Raw genomic sequence first — 24,843 nt, 5'->3', positions numbered from 1 at the left:
CACTCACCACTCCATCTTCTACCTCCATACTTTTGCCCAGGCAATCTCTCAAGGTTGGAATGCACTTCTTCACTTACTTGTATCTCACAGAATCCCTCACTTGCTTCAAAATGTCCCTTCTCCATGAAGATTCCCTTCCTTCCTTCCTCCCTTCCCTTCCTTTTGTCCTCCCTCTTTCCATTCCATTCCTTCCTCCCTTCCCTTCCTTTTGTCCTCCCTCTTTCCATTCCATTCCCTTCCTTCCTTCCTTCCTTTCAAAAAAAAATTGAACAGTATTTCATTTTTCCAAATACATTCAAAAATAGTTTTCAACATTAGCTTCTGCAAAATCTTGTTTTTCAAATTTTTCTTCCTCTCCTCTTTTCTCTCTCCTCCCCAAGACAGCAAGCAACCTGATATAGGTTAAACATGGGCAATTCTCATGAAACCCTACTTATCCCCCTGACTATGTTTGCCCTCTTTTTCAAACTATTTTGTATTTATTCTATGTAGTTATACATACACAGTGTATATATGTGCATGTGTATATATATATATATATATATATATATATATATATATATATATATATATATATATATATATATATATATATATATATATATATATATATGCACACATAAATAAAATCTCCTCAGATAGAATGTAAGCGCTATGAAAAAAGGATGGGGCTTCATTCTTTGCATTTGTATTCCTGGCACTCAGCCCAGGGACTCGCACATAGTGGATACTTAGAATGCTTGCTGATTGAATAAAAGTTCTAATAAGCCAACCACAAGTCCCTGCCTGAGCCATCTGGAAGGGGCAAATGCACAAAGAACTAGTAGATATCTCTCAGATATCCCCCTGGGATTCCTTATCTTGCCCATTAAGCCTGCACCCTCCCTACACTTTTTATTTCCTGGTCACTCACATTTCGTGACCTTGGTTCTTGACTTTTCTCTCACCCATGGCGTTCATTGTTGGCCAAGTTTGCTCAGTTCTCCACAGAAGTTCTTACTGGTCCCCTTCTGTCCACTCATATAGAAAACACTGCTTTAGATGGCCTCTTGCTTAATCTATGGTCTATTCATTTCTATTGATTCATATTCTATTGATCTATTCATCTCCTAATTGATTTCTGTTTTTAGCTCTTCCTTCTTCCACTCAAACTCCATAGATTTCTCAAAGAAATATTCTGAAGACGTTGGTCTGACCCAGAAGCTGTCAGTCTTTTGCTCAGAAGCCTTCCGTGATCTCCCATTGTCTCATATCTCCTTGACCTGGCATTTACTCTGGCTCCTGCCTACCCTCCCAGTCTCCATTTGTTTGACTCATCCTTTAGATTAGGTGTTCCTTGTTCCCACTCTGATCCCCGTCTGCTGAATGAAATCCTTCCTTGCACTTGATGCCCTTCCAAGAAAAGACAAGTAAACTCATTGATGGTCTTAAGGGAAGCCTTAATTCCTTTCTCTATTTCCAAATAGACCAGTTGGTACATCCTGAGCCCAGCTTTAGATTGGAACAATGTCTAAAGCAGAAGTACGAGTTCCAGAGTGGCTCTCTGTAGGAGAATTTTTAAATATATCTACTTAGGGCTAAGATGAAATACCCATGGGTATTATACATTGAGTTCTAAATAAGCTTGGAGGCTGAACTTTGCTCTTCTGCTCTTTGGTCCGAAAGACTTCAAATTTCTATGTGGATATTAATAAGCATTATATTGCTACTATATTCCAGATACCATTTGAAACCATACCATTTGGTATGACAAATAAAAAGTGATGCAGCTCCTGCCCTGAGAGACTTATGTTCTACTCACACATTTATTGATAAGGTTTATCGATAAGAAAATAGTGGATTTTCTCTTGGCCGTTGCCCATGGGCCAAGGGGAGGAAGATATATTCCAGACCTCCCTTTGGAATATTAGATGGAAATCTGAATAGAAAGGCAGACGGAGCAATCGCCAGGTCTCGATCAGACTATGATTTTAATCCACTTCTGCTCTTGTATAGACAGCTTCCCCTGTCTGGAGCAGGATGATGATGCTGAATGGCCCCCAAAAGTGGAGCCGACATGCCAGACTGATGCAGGACCATCTGTTAGTGGTTTGTACCCCAGAGTTCCTTGCAACAGCAGCCACTGACCGAGGGGCCCAACTAACAGCGCGTGACATGGCTCAGCTGTGCACGAGACGCAGATGGATGATGGGCAGCGAGGTACCCGAGGAATAAGGTCACAGAATTCTCAGAGAAGGCTCCTGGGAGATGATCTGATCTAATCTCATTTTACAGAGGAAGAAACCAAGGATTAGGGAGCTGCAAGAAGGGACTAAGCCCACAACTCCAAATGCGGGGGACCTCCCTCACCCCACTATTCCATGCTGCTGTGCAGTGGCCAGGGAGGAACATTGAGGATCCTGGGCTCCACGACAAGATAAACATTCATTCTGAGCCCAGTAAGTGCCCGGTACCATGCTGTGGGGTGAGATGGATTCTGTCGGAACGACAGCATCTCCCATTGGTGTTCAGGTATGAGTCCTGCCCACTCCCAAACTTTCAAGTCAGCAACACTGCTCACATACAGATTTCAGAAAAAACAAAATTCAGGTGCGGACTTTCCTTCCTAAGCTCACCTTCCTAGAGCATCCTCGTGGCAGGGCGGGCAGGGAGATCTCTGGCTAGTGGCCCTTATCCGACCTTGGATGGAGGGGAATGAGAAGCAAGAAGGGCCCAAGGGCCTTACAGAGGTGGGCCAGATGAGATAAGCCCAAGTACCGGTCCACTGGGGCTTGCTGTGGGGCGTCCAGCTCTGGCGGCCTGTTTCTCACCTATCCCAAGTCATTTTTGTCTTTTTAAAAAGTCAGCCCTGGGCTTGGAGGCCCGGCTGCAATTTGCAGCCAAAACCAGAAGTAAAGCAAACAGAAACTGCCCGTTGCTTAGCGGGGTTATCCAGTTTCAAAGGTCGCTCACTCTCCCAAGACTATTGGGGTGAGTAAACTGAAGGTGGGTGAGAGTGTTCATGTTTCTGCTATCTTGGCTCTCCACCCAGAGATGCATCGAAGGGCAGCCCAAGCCGGCGGCACTGGCTGAGGCTGCTGGTCTGAGGCTGGCTGTGGGTTGGGGGGTGGTGGGGAGGAGTGGGCCTTTCTCTCCCTCTGGGGGCCGGAGGAAATATTTGGTTTGGCAGAAAAAACCACAAGAGGCTTAAGTCACCCCAGGATGCCTTTGCCAAAAAGCAAAGTGAGCCGCCTGGACTGAAGCCCTTAATGAGGAGGGCCAGAGCGAGAGAGCAGCTGTCTCTTCTCCCGGCCTTCATATGAGCTCAGCCTCTGAGCCTTCAGCTAGCCTGCTGAGGGATCCCCGGGTCTGGGAGCACCGCCCCGGAGGGAGCGTTCCACGGCCTGCGGCTCGGGCCGGATTTGTCCCGTCCACTCAGCCGCCTAGCTGAAGAAAAGGTCCCTTCTTAGCTCTCCATGAAAGTCCTGTGATTCAGTTTGCTCTTCTTCTTGTTCAGTCAAGCATGTGTTTATTATTTCCTCCCGGGAGGGCAAGGAGGTATAGCAGCATTAGCTCAACAGAGGAGTATCAAATCTTCAGGGGTCCTTTGGGGTGACTTCCGCCTTCCCACCCAGCCTCCCCCTTGAAACAGTTGGAGAATAGCCAGGAAAGATTGTGTTCTAGGGAGTAAGAGGAAGGATTAAACATCTATAGAGCAGGTAAGGGAGGAAGGAAGGGAGCCCTTGTTCTTTAAAGCTCTCTGGCTCTGGGAATGGAAATCTCCATCTTGGATCATGGAAATCCCATGGTTTAAGCTTTCCTACTGGCTGGCTGGGAGCATTCTCTATAACTGGGTGCCCATAGTCAGTGTCCGGGCACATTGGAACTACTTAATGCATGTTTGTTGATCGACTCCAGGAGCAGGATGGTTGCTATGGAGCTATGTCCACGCCATCACGTTAGGGTATCCTAGGGAGTGCTCAATCAATAACTGTTGACTAAGCTCAGAAATCCAGCTGCTGCTCCAGCTCCTCAGGCAGAGCTCTCTCCACCCAGAAGTGGAGGACCCAGTCAGCTGCCCGTTCTTCTCCCAATGACACAGGAGACAGGGAGGAGGGAAAGGCAGGGCCCACCAGACCCTGCCACTTAGAGATCGGATCAGGGAAAGACCAGCCAGTGACACGGCTTCTCTCAGAGAAGTACGCAGGTGAACGGCTGTAAAATACAACGCCGATGCCATGAGTCAGAAAGCAAGTACTGATGAAGGGCACACTATGTGTCGGGCATCGGGCCAAGAGCCAGGCACAAAGAAGGGCAAAACCTCAAGCTGGCGGAAGCCAAGCTGGCCAGTGGATAGTGAACACTACATCTGAAGGCAGGAAGACCCAAATTCCAAATCAGCCTCATGTTTCCTCTTTGTGTAATCCCGAGCAAGTCATTTAAACTTTGTTTTCCTCAGTTTCCTCAACTGTAAATGGGGATTCATCTGCTTCCCAGGTTTGTTATAGAAGGTCAAATGAAATAATATTTTTGTAAAATCTAGCACACAATATTTATGTAAAACCTAATAAATAGCTTAATAAATGCTTTTTTCTTTCCTTCCCTACCCTCAAAGTAGAAGGGAAACTTAACTGGATGTTGGAGTAAATGGAAAGGACTCTCAGAAGGGAAGGAAAGCAATAGTGACTGGGAGTGAGATTAGAGGGTTGAGAGAAAGAAAAAGGACAATAGGGAGGGGGAGAGAGAAAGGCATCCAATGGTCAAAAGGAGCCTTTGATAATGATAATAATTACAATAAGAATATGCTTACTATTGGCAGGAATGCTAAGCACTTTAAAACTGTCATCTCATTTTGTCCTCATAACAGTTAGAGGAGGTAAGTGCTATTCTTATTCCCATTCTACAGATGGGGAAACTGTGCCTTCCTGGTGTCATGTGGTTAGTGTCTGAAGCCAGCTTTGACTTGGGGTCTTCCCTGTCTCCAGGCCCGGCTCCCCTGAGCTGCCCATATGTGACATCCCGACACCGTCTGCCATCCCTGCTAAGTGCTGCGTTTCCTGACTTGGGCACCAAGTCCGGGTGAGCTGATGCTCCTTCTTCAATGTCCCAAAGGAGACTAAGGCCATACCAGCTGAGTGAAGACAGAATCCAAAGGACTTATTCTTTCCGATTAGGACAATGAGACCCAGTGAGCTCGAGGCCACGGAGGCAGCAAGAGGTGGAGACGAAATCCAACCCGACTCCTGACCCCCCATCCCGCACTTTTTTCCATCAGGCCGTGTCACGGGAGAGTGAGATGATGCTTCCTCAGAGCCATTATCCTCCCCAGCACTTAGATAATAGGATATGGGTAAAGCATGTAATGAATCCTCGCAGTATCCAGTGCTTTGGAGGGCTTAGCACGAGCTGGGCCTCCTTCTGGGGCTTTATCCAGAGCTTGGCCCTCATTGCTACTACCAGAGCACGGCACACACACACACTGGGGGGCTGTCTCCTCCCCCCACCCCCCATGAGCCTCAGCTGGCTCTTGAGTGTAACTGGAGCTTAGGAGGAATTCCCTGCCCTTCCCCAGAGGAGTTTATTAAAATAGGTCAGGAACCAGCTGGCTTCGATCGGAAAAATCTCTGGGGCGGCAGAGAAGCGGGCGAAGGGGAACTACGGGAAGTTAGGCAGGGTAGGGAATGAAGGGAGCGCCCTGCGTGAGGCTGAAAATAGAAACAGTTCCCAGGCCTGAGATCCAAACCTCCAAACTGGGCTGTTCTCCAGAGACCTAGCGGGAGGCTATCAATAGGCAAGGGGAAGAGCACAGGAAGGGCCTTTCCCCACCTGACCCCTGGCCTGGGGTGGTGAGACCCAGACACACGGCCCCAGGGGGGACCCACCCTGCCCTCCCTATTCTGCCCTCTTTGGTTCAGATTCAGTTTCTCCATCGGGAAGGAAGACCCGGAGCCTTTCTAAAAAGCAGCATCTGGACAGTCGGTCACTGAACACCGTCCAGATTCCTCCCTTTTTTGTCTCTCGTTCTTTCTAAAGGCTTCTCCCATGCCCGCCCCAGGCTTGCCAAAGTGGACAGGGGGTGGTGGCAATCTGAACAGGAGTTTTCCACTGGGAAGTGTGTCCTTATTTCAGGCGCAATAAGAGACGGAGCTCCGGAGGGCAGGAGAGAGGGTTACATAAACGGTCAGGGATCGGGCCCCAAGTCAGAGGAGGATTTCGGGCAGGTCCGTGGGGAGCAGCAGGCGTTGGCTCAGGCCTCCCTGCTCTTAATTGGAGCCCTACATGGAGTTCTGCCCGGGCCTCCCACGGCCGGGGCCAAATGGAGGTGAAGGCCTATTTCTGCCTGAAAGCCCCTTGTGTCCAGCCCCAGCCCATCCCAGCTCTCCCGGGCACGCGCACGTCTGCTGCCAAAACGGTCTGAAGAGCAGGTAGGGCCTTCTCTGCTTTATTAAATACCCTGCTTTGCCTACTTGGTTAAAAAACCTGACATTCAAGGGCCTCCACTTTAATCCAAACATTTATGTTCTTATTACAGGGAAGGGAGTACTTTAGGAACAGGGGATACAACAAAATAAAAGTTAGTCCCCGTCTTTGAAGAGTTTACACTTGAGGGGCAGGGGAACCATGGAAACAAGTCGCTAATTCTGCTGCTTGAGGAAAAAGAGAGAATAAATAACGAGGGGCAAATCAGGGTGGGTTGGGACCAGCACCTGGCCTAAGCAGTAGTGAAGGTAGCTGGGGAGGATGGTTTAAAAAAAGGGGGGGAGTGAATTCCAAATACAAGGGAAAGTATGCAAAGATGTAGCAGTGGGGAATGAATGACAGCAGGCCAGTGTGGCTACAATGTAGCATGATGGGAAGGGAGCAAGATAAGAAAGAGCATGGGTAGCTCTCCATTTCTGGACGAACTAGGTCACTTGGTCTCCCCCTCCCGAAACTTTCAAGCTTTTGGTCACACTGCATCCTGAACGCCTCCCCTCCATGTCTTTGCGTGCTGAACCTTTCTCTTCCTTCGAGGTCCAGCTCAGGCGCCTTGGTTAGCAGGGAGGGACCTACTTACTGGGGCCCTTCCCGGCTTCTTAGTGACTTAAGTACTTCTCCTTCAAGCCTGTCTGGCCATTACCCACCCCCCTCATCCCCGTCAGACTTTCAGCTCCTTGAAGGCAGGAAGAGCATGAGTTACTCTCATTAGGCACAAGCTACAGCAGGCGCTCAATGTCTGACTGCACAACGGCTCACATTTTAAAAAGCGCCTCGCCTTTGGAGCCCAGTCTTGCCTACATTTCATTTGATCCACGAATGAGTCTGTTCTCCAGCTGAGGGATGAGTCCTCCGAAAGGAGGAGGTGCGCCTGCTTTGGGCAGCGCTCACACTGGCAGATGCCATCTGCAGGGCTCTGCCCCTGAGCCCTGGGCCCTAAGGCGGGGTTGTGAGAGCTTCCGCATGTCACTCCAGCCCCCCCAATCCTGCAGGAAAGCCTTGGGAGCTCCCCAGCATTCAGGGGCCCTGGGATTCTCGGCCCCGGCTTCTTTTAGCCTCCCCTTGGGATGCCTCCTATCCCTTGTCCCCCACCACTAGTCCCCTTGCTTACGGCTTGGCCATCCCTTTGGTTCTTCCCTGAACACTACAGGTGCCCAGCCCCGGGCTGAGGGGGAGGGCCTTTGTGGAGGCGCTACACCAGACCCGGAGGGAGACACCCCCGCTCAGCTTGGCCCAGCCCCAGCCCCAGTGCCCAGCACAGCCGGCTCCTCAGCCCCGGGCTGAGCCTGGCCTTCTCCTCGGCCAGGAGAGCACTTGGCCTTCTCGGCAGGCGAGGCAGCCCGGACTGGCTGCCGGCTACCAGGACAGGGGCACAGAGAGGCGGCTGCCCAGCTCCGAAGGTTAATCCCATAATGGACAGGGCGGGATGAGTGGATGTCCCTCAGCCGGTTCCCTCGAGGAGACCCTGCAGGCGGGCCGGGCCGGGCTGAGCGGGCACAGCCGCAGGGGGCCGGCCACCACCCAGGGAGCTGCCACCTCCAGACGGGGAGGGGGTCCTCTCTCCTCCGCCACGGCCGGGGGAATCAGCCCAAGGCAAACATTTATTAAGCACGGGAAGAGCGGTGGGGGGTGAGCAGGATGCAAAGTTTAGCTAAGAAGACAATCAAAGCGAAGGAAGGAGGAAGCGGATGGGGAGGCTGGAGGGGCGAGCCCCCCAAGGGGCGCGTGCTTACTGACCTCGGCGTTGACTTCGTTGTCCCCGGCCACCCCGGTGCAGCTCAGGGGGCCCAGCCACACGAACAGCAGCAGCAGCAGCTCCCTGGTGCCCAGGAGGGTCCCGGGGCGGCCCGGCCTCCGGGGCTCGCCCCGCCCGGCCCCGCTCCCGCCGCTCATGCTCGCGGGGCCGGCTGCCGGGCTGCGGAAGATGCCCCGGCTGGAGATTTCCTCGGGGGGGGGGGGGGGGGGCCGAAAACTTGGCGCGAGAGCGCGGGGGCCGGGAGCACCCCTCCGCTCCTCGCCTTCCTCTTCCCCCGGGAGCCCGCCCCCGGGCGAGTTCCCAGGCTCGGCGCGGAGAGCCCGGCGGAGGGCACGGCGAGGGGCCGAGCCCGACGGCCAGCCGGGTGCGGGAGGCTCTCCCGGCTCCTTCCCCGCCGGACGCCGCCTTTGTCTCGGGTTCAGCCTCGGGGATGCCCGGAGCCGCTGCGCTCCCCTGGGCTCAGCACAGCGCGCCTGCGGCTGCTGTCCATGCCCGGGGCCGGCGAGGCGGAGGCGTGCGCTCCCGGGGCCCCGCGGAGGAGGCGGCGCGCACGCCCCCTCCCCGTGCCCGGGGCACCTCGCCCCCCGCGGCGGGGTCTGCGGGAGGGGGATGGGGCGAGGGGGCCCCCCACGGCGTCCGGCGGGGCGGGGGAGGGCAGGGGGAGCCCGAGCCCGAGCGAGCGCCGCGCGTCCTTGGGGCCGGATCGGCGCAGCTCTGAGCCAGCTCCTGCGCTCGGGGCCCGCTCCCCCACCCCCTCCCTCTCCTCCGCGGCTCTTAAAGGGGCCGTGCGCTCACCCGGCCGGCCGGCCAGGCTGCGGGGAGGGGGCTGCCGGCCCGGCCTGGGAGGCGGCGCTCGGAGCTGCTTCGGCCCCGCGTCCGGGGCTTCCCCAAAGGCAGGTGGACGGGCGGGAGCCCGCGCACCTCAGCCCCTTTCGGCTCTAAAACTCCTCCAAGTTTCCCCCGAGACCTGGGGGAAGAGTGTGCTGAGATATAGTTTGACCCGGATCCCCAGGGAGCCCAGCGAGAGGGGCGGGGCCTCAACTAGAAACTCACGAAACGCCCCCTCCCCCATCCTCCTGCAGCCCTCCGGTACTTTTCTGTGTGGTTCTGGGGGGAGAGAAACGTCGGGGATGATTTAAAAAATAAAACCCTCGACCTTTGCTGCCCTTCAAACCGAGCAGTGACTACGGTGGCTAGTCCCAACGTAAATGAGGAAACGGAGGCAGGCGGGGGTGACGCGACCCCAAGGATGGAATTAGAATCGGGGGCTGCGAATTCAAGTGCAGCGCAGTCACCGCCGAGCATTGGAAAAGGAGAGGGGGAAAGACGGGGAGGGGGGGAAGAGAGAGGGAGACATACAAAAAAGGGCTAGCCAGGAATCTGCCCATCCAAATATCCCAAATCGGGGGCTGGCTGCCCGCCCCCTCCCTGTAGCGCCCACAGGGGTGGCCAGGGGCCTCTAACAGTAGTAGCAAATTACAGAACTTGGCCAGATAAAGCGCTCTCTCCCCCCCCGCCCCACCCCCCACCCGGCTCCCCTTTTCTCCTGGACGCTTTGACAATATGCAGAGACTTTTACCGTCTTCCTCTACCTTCTGGGCTCCTCGCTTTTGGCATGAAAGTGTGACCTTTTAATCAGGTGTCAGTTTCCACAAGCTCCTCGTTGCTGCCCTGAGCTGCATTCCCCTTTTATGTGGCAGTCCCCAGCAGCGGCCACTTCCCTAAATCCGGAGCTGGTCTGGGAGAGTTTGGGAAATCATGTTTTTTCTTCCCCTCCAGAGTATGTTTAAAACTAACCTGTCAAAAGAAGAAAAAGACCACAGAGCCCTGAAGCTCTGCTGCATGCTTGTTAGCTAGGGCTCCTCCCAAGATAACAAAAATAGACTAATTTTACTCCCCCAGGGCCTTCTAATGAAGAGGAATAAGAGATGATGGAGACAGTTGTCCTTGATTTCTTTGGAATCAGCTCTTTGGTAAAATAAGCTTTCCAAATCCGGTCCCTTCCTTTGCAATTCGCACAGAAACCATCTTGAAACAGACCCCTCCTGCTCCCAGGTTCCACAGAAATAGGTTTTAATCTTTAACAATAACATTTATTCCAAATTAACCACATCGAGAAAAATATTTGGATCCATGGAAGCTAGCTGTTCATTTGTACTGCTGACGAGGGGCCTTGAATATCATAAACAGTGTACTTCAGGGCTTTGGGTCAAAAAAGTTTGCAAAGTCCTTCTTTATGATGAAATTCTTGCTCCCAGTTAACTCTCTTCTGGATGACTTTTATATTTCTGGGACAGAACTTCTCTCGACAGACTCGACATTCTGGCCAATCTATAGAGGGATTGGAAACGTGTAGGTAAATTTTTGGAGGTCAGTTTCAAATTAAATATTTCCCAAATGTTTGACAAGGAGCAGGAAAATGCTGCGGAGCAGAGTTTCTGTAGTGTTCCACGCCCTGCCTAGGCAGAGGAGGCGACAACATATAAGCAACTCATCTCTGTCTCCAAAAACCAGGAGAACTTCTTGTTTGAAGGGGAACGTGCTTCAAATCCCAACTCTGACACTTATTCACTGTGTGATTTTGGCCAAATTGCTTGATCTCTCTAGGCCTCAGTTTCCCCATCTATAAAAAGATGCTGGCTTCTGAGGTCAGCTCCAAATCTAGGATATTATTTTTCAAGGGAAATGGAACAAAACACTTGTGTGGTACAAACTTTTAGCAATCAGGGTTGGGCAATCAATAACAAAGGGAGCAGGGAAGGCACTGAACGTACCTAGTGTTTCCCAAGAGATGCCCTATTAAGGAATACATGCCTATATGAAGGGCTCGATGGCCCCTCTGGCTTAAAACTCTGTGATCCATGGATGAAAGCGCAAGGAGGGGAAAGCAAGGCATGTTACACGTACTTTCCCTTCCTCTAAATGATCTCTCCCATCTGTGGGATTTTGATCTTGCTTACTGGCTGTTTAGCTCAATGGGGCAGGAGCTGATGAGCAAATTCTTGGGGCAGCACTTGAGATATGAAAATGCATGGATGAGTCGAGAGGGTAAGTGGCTTAGCTGCAGTGTTGGCAGAAAAAGGAGCTACTGGGAAGAATATCTTGGGAGAATCACTGGATTTTCAAGCTGAAAGGGATCTTCAACCCATGTCTGGGGAGCGGGGGAAGCCTTTTACAATTTACCCAAGTGATCACCTAGCCTTTGCCCAAAGATCTCCAGAGAGAGGGGGACCCTCACTGCCTACAGAGGAACTTCAGTCCCCCTTTGGATAGCTTTCTTATTAAAAAGTGGTTCTTCTCACTGGACATCAAGCTTAAATTTGAGTTTTTGGCAAATTCCACCGCTTGGCTCACCCTTCTGATCATTTAGGTTAAAATAGAATCGCTCTTCCATATGAAACTGGAGCATTATTTACCATCCTGCAATCTGGAGGACAAGGTACCCTGTCAGGGTCTTATAGAACCCCATGTTCTATGGATTCTAGGATTTCCTTTCTGAAGTTGTTTGCCACAGTTTTGAGAACTATTACTTAAAAAGTGATCTCTCAGCTTTGGGGCCCAGCCCAATGCACAGATTTGCGCTGCTTACAAAGCACCCCCTGCTGGGCTTTCAGGGCCAGTGCCCCAAGGAGCCTGGTTTCAGCTGCTGGTTCCCACAAGGAATAAACAAGATGTGTTAATTTCTCTCTTGGATACAGGACTGGGGGTGGGGCACAGAGGCTGGGGATGAGAATGGCGTTTTCCAGGTGTATAAGGGCCAATCTCCCCCTCCCACACCCCAAGCTCTCTCGACCATCCAGGATGCTTTTCCTCCCCTGCAGTCTACATCCGAGGAGAGTCATGATTTAAAAAAAAAAATAACCATGACAAAAAGGTTCCAAAAAATGTAAAATGGCTAATTACAAAATTGAATTTTTAATTGTTTTACCTCTGTGATCTTTCTCCATTTTCCAGAGGTGCTCAATGATCCCCGACCGTCAAGTCTTTTTATCATCCTCTAATATAAGCTGCGAAGCCCTGAATCCTCTCTTCCAGAGGACCACTGAGTTGGGCACAAGCCAAGCTCCCCCACCGATGCTCTGTCATTTTTCTGTCCGGCCAGCCTCCCCATCTCCCAGTGAATTTCCTATTTCCTGCCTCTATCAGTTCCTTTCCATTCTCCCATTGAATTTCATCTTATTGATTTTGGCCCATTTCTCAAAGTCATGCTGCACTCTAATTCCCTATTCAGCACAGCTGGGCTTCCAGTTTCACATCCTTCCCAAATTTGATTAGCAAAATCCATCCTTGGGGTTGTTAATGGAAATGCTTAATAACATCAGGCAGGCCTCTCCAAAGGAACTAGTTTCCTAGAACTCTTTTTAAAAATTTTAAAATTTTAATAGTTTTTATTTACCAGATATATGCATGGGTAATTTTTCAACATTGACAATTGCCAAACCTTTGTTCTAATTTTTCCCCTCCCCCCCAAGTTGGCAGGTTGACCAATACATGTTAAATATGTTAAAGTATAAGTTAAATACAGTATATGTGTACATGACCAAACAGTTGTTTTGCTGTACAAAAAGAATCGGACTTTGAAATAGTGTAACTGTGAAGGAAAAATAGTGAACCTGTGAAGGAAATCCAAAATGAAGGCAGACAAAAATAGAGGGATTGGGAATTCTATGTAATGGTTCACACTCATCTCCCAGAGTTCTTTCGCTGGATGTAGCTGGTTCAGTTCATTGCTGCTCTATTGGAACTGATTTGGTTCATCTCATTGTTGAAAATGGCCTTCAGAATTGAAGTATATAATGATCTCCTGATCCTGCTCATTTCAGCATCAGTTCCTGGAAGTCTCTCCAGGCCTTTTTGAAATCATCCTGTTGGTCATTTCTTACAGAACAATAATATTCCATAATATTCATATACCACAATTTATTCAGCCAATCTCCAATTGATGGGCATCCACTCAGTCTCCAGTTTCTGGCCACTACAAAGAGGCTGTCACAACATTCTTACACATAGAGGTCCCTTTCCCTTCTTTAAGATCTCTTTGGGATATAAGCTCAGTAGTAACACTGCTGGGTCAAAGGGTATGCACAGTTTGATAACTTTCCTTAAACACTCTTGAGAGGATTTGTTTTGTCTTCTGCAGACTCTGTGTTCCCAGTCACTGCCCACAAGTGATTGTGGAAAAGCACCAGCATCAATGACTTGTCAGACACTGTTTTCATCCAGATGGTAAAGGAGCAACGGGGAGACCAGAACAGGTCTGGAGAAACAAAACTGGGAAATGGGACCAGGCTGTCCGCCTTAGTTTGGGCTTTCTACAGGTACCAGTTGCTGTGGAAATTAAGCAGGCTCGGATCCCCAAAAAGTCAATGGAAAAAAGACTGGCTTCATTCTCTTTGACATAAGCCCAAGGAGTAGGGCTGCTAACCAGGTAACCTGGAACTGTCATCAGCATAGGGAACAGTGCTAGATTCCCAAATGATGGTGGGAAAAGTCCTGATGAAGGACAGTGATTCATGAAATAAAACCTTTCACTCCTGCATGTACTGGGGAGCAAGCCCCCCCCCCATTCCTTGAGATAGTATTTAAAAAAGAAAATTATCTGGCCAGGACTTGGAGGCAAGATGGTAGATAAATGAACTTGATATTAAGAGGTGATGAATATCAAATCATTTACCCTAAATTTCCCATCTGTAAAATGGAGACTAATAATGATTTTTACCCTAGTCACCTTACTAGCTTTGTGGGAGAATTGGTGGCCTTGGAGGTCATAGGGTCCAATCACCTCATTCTATAGATGAGGAAACTGAGGTAGTCAGTCATTCAAACTTGCCTAAGTTTGTCACAAAGACAGTGAAAGAGCAGTCAGATTTCAAAGGAAGGCCACTTAGCTCTAAGGTTCAGCCTCATACAAATGCAAGGTGCTATCCAGAATGCTTGTGGCAGGATAGTTAAATAGATCCTAAAAAAGCCAAGCCCTGCATTAGTCTGGAAGGTGGACAACGAGAAGGACGTGAGGAAACTGGACGGCCAGACTTCTACAGCTGGGAGCAGTGGGGTGATGACAGTGAGAGAAAAAGGGAAAAAAAAATCTCTCCTTTCACTTTGATGATAAATACTATCCCAGAAACCCAAGAAGCAGAAACAGAAACATTTCAGTTCACATCATTTAAATATCCAGATATAGTCCCATCATCCAGTAGTACCAGACACCCAGGTGGCAGCTGGATTTGTTCAGGACAACCCAGGTTCTTTTAGTAGCAGTGAGGGCCCCAATTGGCCCTGAAAGGTTCCCTGTAAAATGTCTCTTGCTGCTCATCAGGCAGAAAGAGACAAATGGATACAGATCCTGGGATAGTTTTGGAGCACCAGGAGTAGGACCTCCATGGGAAAGATTTGTTTCCTATTTTTTGGGAAAATTAACATGGGAAGCCAGAGGCCGAAGCATTGGGAGATCCAGAGAGCTCTTCCCAGACAGCCCAGCCCACAAGAAGCATCTGTTCAAGTTTTCCCCCAGGCACCTGGTGGGGCTCCTGGGAGGGGGTGAGGGGGATGTGCTGGAGAATCCTGGTACAGAGCCGCCCGCTTGACTCAGGGGTGGCCTGGGTGGGACTGGAGCAGGGACCAGGAGTTTCTGGGAAGAGGGCAGGGACGGGACCTCTCCAAGACACCTGGCCACCAGGGCAGGACGGGGCGAGGTGTGGAAACAATAATTCTTCAGATTTTGTTCCGAAGCCAACGGCACAAAAATGCAAACAGCTGAAAGATTCACCGAGTGACCCCAAAAAATTCCCCACCAGGCTGGAAGGCTCAGGACAGGAATCATGGGCTGCCCTGCCCTCTGCTGGGCATCGGGGGAAACTGACCCCTTACTTGGGAAGAAGGGGGTGGGGAGGCCCCCCGATCTGGGCAGAGGTCCCCTTTGTGGTCCTAAGTGGGGCTCCCAGGCCAGAGCTCACCATTAGAATGGGCTGAGAACCACAAAGCCGGGCTCATGCTGTTTCTCCTCCATCCTTCATCCTTCAGCAGAGAAAGGCTCCTTCCCCAGCCCGCCACGGGCAAGAGGGTCATTCGCTGACTGGCCGGCTCTCATTTTAACGGGAATGAGAAGAACTTATTCCCGGACTTGCAGCGGACCTGCTCGGCCCGCACGCGCAGCAATGGGGCAGAGTCGTCAAAGCTGTTCACGGTTTCCTGGCAAACATGAAGCGCCCCTGGGTGAAGCTTGCCCCAAGTCAGGCTGACCCCTCAGGTAGAGCTGGGAAGGAGGCTCCCTGGGGCGCCCTCACCCTCCTCAGCTCCCCCCCCAACCCTTTGGGCCCACATGCTTCCCAGACACCTCTATTTAGGGAGGGGCAAAGCCTACCTCCCTCCCCCCAGGTCCCCACCTGCAGCTCCTGGACGACACCCTCCTCCAGCTGGGACCGCGCGTCTCCCACACACCAGGCCAGGCTGATGTGGAAGGAAGGCTCCTAGGAGAGAGGGGCATGGAGACTCTGAGGCCGAGGCAGAGCGGCCAGTCACGGCCCACTGCTGCATCCTGCCTATGCTGGGAAGGAGGCCGGGCCACAGGAAGGATGCACTGGGTTTAATGACCCAGCCCCCAAAAGGTTCTTGGTTTATCAAGAGTAGGGGGAGGCCAGTGGGCAGTGAGTGCCCAACATGTGGGTGACAGTGGGCACACAACCAGGAACTTTTAAATGTTTTTAATGTACTTTTTTTCTGAATAGAAAATTCTGTAAGTATTGTGAGCAAGCAAGTCACATTCCTGATTCCAGAGTCCGTGACAGACTTCTACAGTGACAACAATAGCTAAGGTTTACCCAGCACTGCAGTCTGCAAAGTGCTTCACACTTCTATCTGATTTCTCTTTACAACAACCCTATGAGGTAGGTGCTATTTTTACTACTCCCATTTTACAGTTGTGGAAACTGAGTCTGAGAGTCTGTGAGAGACTTGGAGAATTTGAATTCAAGTCCTGGGACAAAGCCTCTTCGAAATGGGTAAAGTGTTCCTTGCCCCACGAGTGGAAAAGATCCTGCCAAGCTCAAAAGGCTTCTAAGCGTGGCCTATCAAAGAATGAGGGGCTCAGTTCCCAGGGCTGACTGTGTGGCCTCTGCTACTCCCTCAGCCATCAACCAAGGCCAGCCTCCTGTGAGTGGGAAGAGAGCTGGGCTGGGAGAGCGGTGACAACTGGGGGAAATCTGAGCTCGGTCACTCATGGATCCCTTCCCGACCCCTGTGCTCGTGCATGCTGTGAGGAGACCACAACAGAAGCACGGCTGGCCTTTTGTTTTAAACAATGAAGAGTCAGGGGCTCTGGGGAGCAGTCCCTCTGGGCTTGTCCCTACTCTGGCTGAAGCCCATGTCCCACAAACCTCGCTCCCCAGGTGGCTCAGTGGCTACATCCAGCCCTGCCATTGCAGAGGGTCTGTTTTGTGCCTTTTTCACAGAACATGTGGGTTTAAAGACTAGCCGGACTTTCATTTCCCTAGGTGACTGGGCCTACTTTTAGACGTTATGTTAAAAGGGGAACAAGCAGTGTCTCACCTTGTAGAAAGTTGCCAGGTCAAATTCCTCCATGACTCTGTCTACTTCTGAGACCAAGTCCAGGAACTGGGAATGCCCCGCAGTGACCTCTAACCCGATGAAGGTCCTAGTCAGAGAAAAGGGGTACAGCGTGTGAAGTCCACATAGCGCTGGGCCCAAAGCGAGCCTGACACTCTACCGAGGAGGGAAGGCCTGGCCTGGACTAATGATGCAGGCAGTCAGCCAACGTTTGCAAATGCTGGCTGCTAGCAGGCGACATGCTCAGAGCTGGGGAGAAAGGAAAGGGGACCCCCACCCCCAAATCCAGTCCTTGCTTCTACAAAACTGACGTCTCTGCTTGTTGGGGGGGTGGGGCTCATGTCGAGCCTGGGAGATACTAATCTATCACATCTTTTTAGCATCTTCAACTTTTCCCAAGTCTCCAAAACCTGAGCTCCAGAGGCAGGCTGGGGTGAGGCTCTCTGGCCTGACATCACCAAGAGGCTGCCGAACTTGCCCAAGGATGCTCAGTTACTTGGGCCCGTCCTTCTAGCTTCGGGGCATCCCACTGTCCTGAGCTGTCTGAAGCACTCGCCCCTAAGCAGGATCGATAAATGATCCAAACATACAGAGGGGCCTGACCCAGCATGCCCGTCCTCCCTCTCCTCCAGAGTGTGTGTCACACACACACACACACACACACACACACACACACACACACACACACACACACACACCTCGTCTTTCTCTTGATTTGTGTAAACCTTCACCTGGTTGGCTGTGAACAAGAACCTGAAATTAACAAGAAAAAACGAAAACATCAGTTTCTCAGAGTAGGAAAAAGCAAGCAGAAAAATGAATCTAGTATTAAATAGTAACTCAGAGGCTTCCGGAGTCCCTCGGAAGGCAGTCACCTGACTCGGTGGCTCAGCTCAGTGGCGTCCTGCTCTGCACATGCTCAAAGGAGGCCCAGAAAGACAATCATTGGGCAAATTTATCAGCATGCAGGAAGGACTCAATTCTGCTGCTGTCATTTACATCTGTTCTGACCCCTAGAAATAGGATTGTGTGAGAACAACTTCCTAATTCTGTAAACAGTGAAAGGTTGGATTTTGTGTGAATCAATGGGAGGAGACATCTCATCTACCGTTAGTGGGTAATAATGTTGACAAAAGAAAAATTTGTTCCTTTGAAGCTAACAGAAATAGATAATGAAGATTTAGTTTGGATGAAGGGGTATCAGAGAGAGCGGGAGACAAATTAATTTTAACAATTAAGTTTAACAAGTTCAAAAAGTTATATGAAATTATGTGTTTGTCTTTACCCACAAGCACACATGTGTAGGTACACATTCCACACCAAGAAAAGGCAGAGCCAGTAAAGGAACGTAGGTCAGGGAGAGTCAGAGATCAGAAAACAGGGGATTATTCCACAGGGATTCCTGGCACCTCCATTATTAGTCACACAGAAAGAGGAAGGAATCAAAGAAAACAGGGCATTCCACGTCATGGCTTTGTCCAACTTGTCCAAAGAAACAAACCTAAGAGAGACAGGCTAGGGTCCTGCCCTTTGTGAATAACCAAGCTTGGAATCTTGGGCGGCCCCTCCGCCAGAGGTAATGCTATTGGCCGGGGTAGAGGACTGGAAGCCCACTGGGAGAAGGGGGCGGGGATCCTTGATACAGTCTCCCTGTTTCTAAAACCCAACCAATGTCATTCATTGAATCCAGTCGAATCTTGGGATCCTCATCCAGACCTCCAACCACACCAGCTACTATGCTATGGGGGACCGGGGTGAGGGGACAGGAGATAACGGAGGACTCTTTTCTAGACCTCTTTATCCTCTACTTTTGCTAATATACAGGGCTCTTCTGAGAAGATGGAAGCCTAAGAGAAATAATTTTGGGTGTGTCCAGAACACTCTTCCACACTCCCCCCCTCTACTGACCTCAACTTGCACAGACCCTCCAGGTCTCAGCCTTGTTTCTGCATAAGGCACAAATGAAGCAGTCCGCACTACCTTTGGAATAATCCCTTCTATTCTGCTCCTTGACCGCTCCCTCAAATCCGCTGGGAGGTGTATTCTTTAGTGTTCTGCAGACTTGGGTGCCTTTGGGTCTCAATGAGGACATAAACGCTGCCATTCCCGCCAGCCCACGTGCAGGCTGAGTGTGCATGTGGGTGAGGGGTGGGGGTAGCAGCCGAGGTACCACAGGCAATTTCAGCCCCTCTTTTTTGTGACCTGCCAACACGGCTCCACCTCGCTCCGCGGGGGTCGTACAACGTGAAATTCTGTCTACATCCTTTGGCTCTGGGAAATAAAAGGACTGAGAAGCATCCCAAAGGCTGGAGTCCTCGAGCTTTTTGCGGATTCCTAGGGACCTCCCAGGACTGCAGACCCATCTAAGACAGCTAAGGAGGTCAGAGAGGGGAGATGGAGGGGGGGGAGGAGCGCACCTATGGAAGGGGGCCATGTGGCCCTTCAGGGACTGCATGAAGGGAGTGATCCAGTGGTAGCGCAGGACCACGCTCTGCGACAGGCTGATGTGGAACTCCTCCATCTTTACTAGCCTGGGCAGGACCTTTTGGGCCTGGCTCATGAGGATGTCAAGCAGGTCAAAGAAATCTTCCTTTGCTTCATCTGGAGGGGAAGGAAGCAGAGCCTTAGCGGGACCCTCGCTGAACAAAGGAGCACTTTCCCTCTCCCTTTTCTGAAGGAAGTCACTGGGGGGGGGGGGGTCGAGTTTATTTAGCTCTCTGGAGAGAAGGCCACAAGGAGGGCCGGGGACTCGGGGAGCCCTCCGGGCGGACGTGGGCAACCCGGAGGCCTGAAAAAGCCAGGGGGGGGCTCTGCTGTCACTTACAGGGCACCCAGACGTGGGTGGCCCAAATGCCCCTCTCGTGGGGGAAGGTGCGGATTCTCCCGCCGTGTTTCTCAGCATCCTCCAGCGGCTCGTCCTCGGAGTCCGGAAACATGTTCAGGACGCTGTCGGGGAGGGGCAGCCGCGGGGGAGGGGGAGGGCGCCTGCAGGAAGGAGAACACGTGCTGTACACGTCGTGCGTCCCTAGGGCTCTCCCCACCGGAACAACGCTTCCGGGACACTTAGAGAGGCCCCGAGGCCCGGGCCGGAGACGCCAAGCCTGCACCGGCCGAGGCCCCGCTCTCGGGGCCCTTCTCCGCCTGCGGAAGCAGGTTAAAAAGCGGGGCGCTCTAAAGCAGAAATTAAACGGCCCACAGAGGGGCGGGGCACGTGCAAGCCCCTAGGAATCCCGAGCGGGCATCCCGGAAGCGCGGCAAAAACCGGCAGGGAACGAAGCTCCCTCGGCCTCCCCGCCCCCAAAGCGGACCAGGATTCTGCCTCCCCGCCCCCGTCTGGGGGGCTCGGAAGCGCCAAAGTCGGGGCGGGGGCGGGCCGTTCCGAAGCTCCTCCCCTCGACAGAAAGCCGCTTCCGGTTCCGACGGAGGGACGCTCGTTCGTTTCTCCCTTCCCGGCCCGAAAAACGGCTTCATTTCAGCGCCTGCTCAGGCGGCTCCTCACCCGCAGCCGCCGCTCTCCTTGGGCTCTGCACCCGGCCCGGGCCCGGCCCCATCCTCTCCTTCTGAGCTGCTGCTGCTGCTGTAGGCCACCAGAAGTGCGGCGCTCATGGGCCCTCCCTGCTCCCGGTATGACGGGTGCCTCGTTCATTCCCTTCCCTTAGGAAACCTAGGCCCGCCCCCGGAAGTTCCGCCTCCAAGAGCCCGCGCCACCGCCCCGCCCCTTTGCTCCTTCAACATCATCTAGCGGAAGAAACCGCTAGATGAGCCCCAAGCTTGGAAGCTCTTCCTCTGGTCCCCTTCCTTCTCTCTCCCCCTTTTATTTTTCCTCTCATTTCCTTCCCCTTCCTTCTCCCCTTTTTCTTCTTTTCACTCCTCCTCCCCCTTCCTTCTCTCCTCCCCTTTTCCTTTTCTCCATTCCTTTTCTCTTCTCCTTTTCTTTCTTTCTACTCCTTCATTTCCTCTACCTTCCTCCCTTTTCCTTCCTCCCCTTCCTTCTCTATTCTTCCTTCTCTCCTTCATCTTCTTTCTCCCTTCCTTCCTGCCTCCCTTCTCTCTTCTCCCCAACGTTGCTTTCTGCCCCGCCTCATCCCCCTCCTATCTCCGGTTTCTCTTTTCCTGACTTTTTACTCCTCTCTCTCCTTCTCCCTCTTTTTCTCTTCACTTTAATGGGGGGGTTGTGGGATATCCGGAGGTGCAACAGGTGGCCGTTGAATCAGGAATTTTTGAGTTCAAGTCTGCATTGCACATATACTAGTTCTGTGACCACGATGAATTCACAAACCTTTCAGTACCTTAGACAAATATGGGATCAATTAATTTGGAAGCCTGTTACATTGTAAGTGCTAGAGACAACCAGGTGGTCCAATGGTGAGAAAGCACTAGGCCAGTCAGGAAGACCTGAGTGCAAATCCTGCCTCAAATATTACTAGTTATAAACTGGTGCAAGTCTTTTTTTTTTTTTTTTTTTTTTTTTTTTCTGAGGCAATTGGGGTTAAGTGAGTTGCCCAGGGTCACACAGATGGGAAGTGTTAAGTGTGTGAGACCAGATTTGAACTCAGGTCCTCCTGAATTCAGGGCTGATATTAATTTCCCTCCCCATTAGGCAGTGAAATACAAATACAAAGAATGAATCAATAATAATGAAAGTAAAAAAAAACTATTGAATTAATAAATAAAACCAAGAGTTGGTTTTATGAAAAAGCCAATAAAATAGATAAACCTTTGGTAAATCTGATCAGAAAAAAGAAAGAGGAAAATCCAATTGTTAGTCTTACAAATGAAAAGGGGGATCTTTCCACCAATGAAGAGGAAATTAGAGAAATAATAAGGAGTTACTTTGCCCAACTTTATGCCAATAAATTTGATAAGTGAAATGGATGACTTCCTCCAAAAATATAGGCTTCCTAGATTAAGAGAGGAGGAGATAAATTGCTTAAATAGTCCCATTTCAGAAAAAGAAATAGAACAAGCTATTAATCAACTCCCCAGGAAAAAATCCCCAGGACCAGATGGATTCACATGTGAATTCTACCAAACATTTAAAGAACAATTAGCCCCAATATTATATAAAGTATTTTTAAAAATAGTGGATGAAGGAGTCCTACCAAACTCCTTTTATGACACAGACATGGTACTGATACCTAAACCTGGTCAATCGAAAACTGAGAAAGAAAATTACAGACCAATTTCCTTAATAAATATTGATGCTAAAATCTTAAATAAGATATTAGCAAAAAGACTTCAGAAAATCATGCCCAGGATAATACACTATGATCAAGTAGGATTTATTCCAGGAATGCAGGGCTGGTTTAATATTAGGAAAACTATTAGTTTAATTGACCATATTAATAATCAAATTAATAAAAACCATACGATCATCTCAATAGATGCAGAAAAAGCATTTGACAAAATTCAACATCCATTCCTACTAAAAACTCTTGAGAGTATAGGAATAAATGGATTATTCCTTAGAATAATCAGGAGCATATATTTAAGACCGTCAGTAAGCATAATATGCAATAGAAATAAACTGCAACCTTTCCCAGTAAGATCAGGAGTGAAACAAGGTTGCCCACTATCACCATTACTATTCAATATAGTACTACAAACGCTAGCCTCGGCAATAAGAGCCGAGAAAGAGATTCAAGGAATTAGAGTAGGAAATGAGGAAATCAAACTATCACTCTTTGCAGATGACATGATGGTATACTTAGAGAACCCCAAAGACTCTGCTAAAAAGCTATTAGAAATAATTCAGAATTTTAGCAAAGTTGCAGGATACAAAATAAAACCACATAAATCCTCAGCATTTTTATATATCACCAACAAAATGCAACAGCAAGAGATACAAAGAGAAATTCCATTCCAAACAAATGTTGAGAGTATAAAGTATTTGGGATTCCATCTACCAAAGAAAAGTCAGGAATTATATGAGAAAAATTACAAAACACTTGCCACAAAAATAAAGTTAGATTTAAATAATTGGAAAGACATTCAATGCTCTTGGATAGGCCGAGCGAATATAATAAAGATGACAATACTCCCCAAACTAATCTATTTATTTAGTGCTATACCAATCAGACTCCCAAGAAACTATTTCAATGACCTAGAAAAAATAACAACAAAATTCATATGGAAGAATAAAAGGTCGAGAATTGCAAGGGAACTAATGAAAAAAAAGTCAGAGGAAGGTGGTCTAGGTGTATCTGATCTAAAGCTATATTATATAGCAGCAGTCACCAAAACCATTTGGTATTGGCTAAGAAATAGACCGGTAGATCAGTGGAACAGATTAGATACAAAGATCAAAAAAGGGTACATCTATAGCAATCTAATCTTTGACAAACCCAAAGATACCAACATTAGGGACAAAAATTCATTATTTGGAAAAAACTGTTGGGAAAACTGGAAATTAGTATGGCAGAAATTAGATATGGATCCACACTTAACACCATATACCAAGATAAGATCAAAATGGGTCCATGATTTATGCATAAAGAATGAGATAATAAATAGATTAGAGGAACAGAGGATAATCTACCTCTCAGACTTGTGGAGGAGGAAGGAATTTATGACCAGAGGAGAACTAGAGATCATTATTGATCACAGAATAGAAGATTTTGATTACATCAAACTAAAAAGTTTCTGTACAAACAATACTAATGCAAACAAGATTAGAAGGGAAGTAACAAATTGGGAAAATATTTTTAAAGTTAAAGGTTCTGACAAAGGTCTCATTTCCAAAATATATAGAGAACTGACCCTAATTTATAAGAAATCAAACCATTCTCCAATTGATAAATGGTCAAAGGATATGAACAGACAATTGATGATGAAATTAAAACTATTTCCACTCATATGAAAGAGTGTTCCAAATCACTACTGATCAGAGAAATGCAAATTAAGACAACTCTGAGATACCACTACACACCTGTCAGATTGGCTAAGATGACAGGAACAAATAATGATGAATGTTGGAGGGGATGTGGGAAAACTGGGACACTGATACATTGTTGGTGGAGTTGTGAAAGAATCCGGCCATTCTGGAGAGCAATTTGGAACTATGCCCCAAAAGTTATCAAACTGTGCATACCCTTTGACCCAGCAGTATTACTACTGGGCTTATATCCCAAAGAAATACTAAAGAGCGGTAAGAGACCTGTATGTGCCAAAATGTTTGTGGCAGCTTTTTTTGTTGTAGCTAGAAACTGGAAGATGAATGGATGTCCATCCATTGGAGAATGGTTGGGTAAATTGTGGTATATGAAGGTTATGGAATATTATTGCTCTGTAAGAAATGACCAGCAGGAGGAATACAGAGAGGCTTGGAGAGACTTACATCAACTGATGCTGAGTGAAATGAGCAGAACCAGAAGATCACTGTACACTTCAACAACAATACTGTATGAGGATGTATTCTGATGGAAGTGGAAATCTTCAACATAAAGAAGATCCAACTCACTTCCAGCTGATCAATGATGGACAGAGGTAGCTACACCCAGAGAAGAAACACTGGGAAGTGGATGTAAATTGTTAGCACTAATATCTGTCTGCCCAGGTTACTTATACCTTCGGAATCGAATACTTAATGTGCAACAAGAAAATGGTATTTACACACATATATTGTATCTAGGTTATATTGTAACACATGTAAAATATATGAGATTGCCTGTCATCGGGGGGAGGGAGTGGAAGGAGGGGGGGATAATTTGGAAAAATGAATACAAGGGATAATATAAAAAAATTACTCATGCATATATACTGTGGAAAAAAAATTCTAAAAAAAACCCAAAAAGAACAAATACAAATACAAATAATGAAACAATCCCCAATCTCAAGAAGTCAGAGGGGTGGGGGAGAAGACAAACAGATATAGAAATCTATACAGCAGACCATCACTTGGGAGGACTCAGAGAGTCCAAATGAATTTATAATTTTTATTAGTTGCAGAGCAGGTAACAACCTCTATTGGCAGAGGAAGTTCCATATACTCTGGTTTAAAAAAAATGTATTTTACATCAACTTATATGTGTGCTCCTATTCCAATAGAATATAAGTTCCTGTTGTTT

At 49.1% G+C, this 24,843-nt stretch overlaps 2 protein-coding genes across 2 annotated transcripts in view; both read right to left on the bottom strand.

Moving 5' to 3' along the window:
• The window catches only part of MMP15 (matrix metallopeptidase 15), a 28,641-nt gene extending 19,446 nt beyond the window's left edge, over positions 1–9,195 (bottom strand). Inside the window, exon 1 of the mRNA XM_074285887.1 lies at positions 8,194–9,195. Coding sequence (XP_074141988.1) covers positions 8,194–8,349 — 156 coding nt within the window. The 5' untranslated portion in view covers positions 8,350–9,195. The remainder of the gene's footprint in view (positions 1–8,193) is intronic.
• Positions 9,196–12,580: 3,385 nt separating this feature from the next.
• Positions 12,581–20,439, bottom strand: USB1 (U6 snRNA biogenesis phosphodiesterase 1). Its single transcript, XM_074285886.1, has 7 exons — positions 20,277–20,439; positions 19,602–19,762; positions 19,195–19,378; positions 17,483–17,530; positions 16,760–16,871; positions 15,598–15,681; positions 12,581–15,403 (listed from the first exon to the last, which is right to left on the bottom strand). The coding sequence occupies exons 1-7, from the start codon at positions 20,381–20,383 to the stop codon at positions 15,299–15,301; spliced, it is 801 nt and encodes a 266-aa protein (XP_074141987.1). The 5' UTR covers positions 20,384–20,439; the 3' UTR covers positions 12,581–15,298.
• Positions 20,440–24,843: the final 4,404 nt, after the last annotated feature.

This window comes from Sminthopsis crassicaudata, chromosome 2, assembly GCF_048593235.1.
Source record: "Sminthopsis crassicaudata isolate SCR6 chromosome 2, ASM4859323v1, whole genome shotgun sequence".
Classification (NCBI taxonomy): domain Eukaryota; kingdom Metazoa; phylum Chordata; class Mammalia; order Dasyuromorphia; family Dasyuridae; genus Sminthopsis; species Sminthopsis crassicaudata.
The sequence above is the reverse complement of the archived record's forward strand: the minus strand, read 5'-3'. Positions and strand labels throughout refer to the sequence as shown.

Excerpts from the sequence above, each read along its gene's own strand:
- USB1 (XM_074285886.1), bottom strand. The coding sequence starts at position 20,383 with ATGAGCGCCGCACTTCTGGTGGCCTACAGCAGCAGCAGCAGCTCAGAA. Across the intron at positions 19,379-19,601 it reads CACCCACGTCTGGGTGCCCT|ATGAAGCAAAGGAAGATTTC; the intron begins GTAAGTGACAGC and ends CTTCCCCTCCAG. Across the intron at positions 15,682-16,759 it reads ACCTGGCAACTTTCTACAAG|GAGCCTTCCTTCCACATCAG; the intron begins GTGAGACACTGC and ends CCTCTCTCCTAG.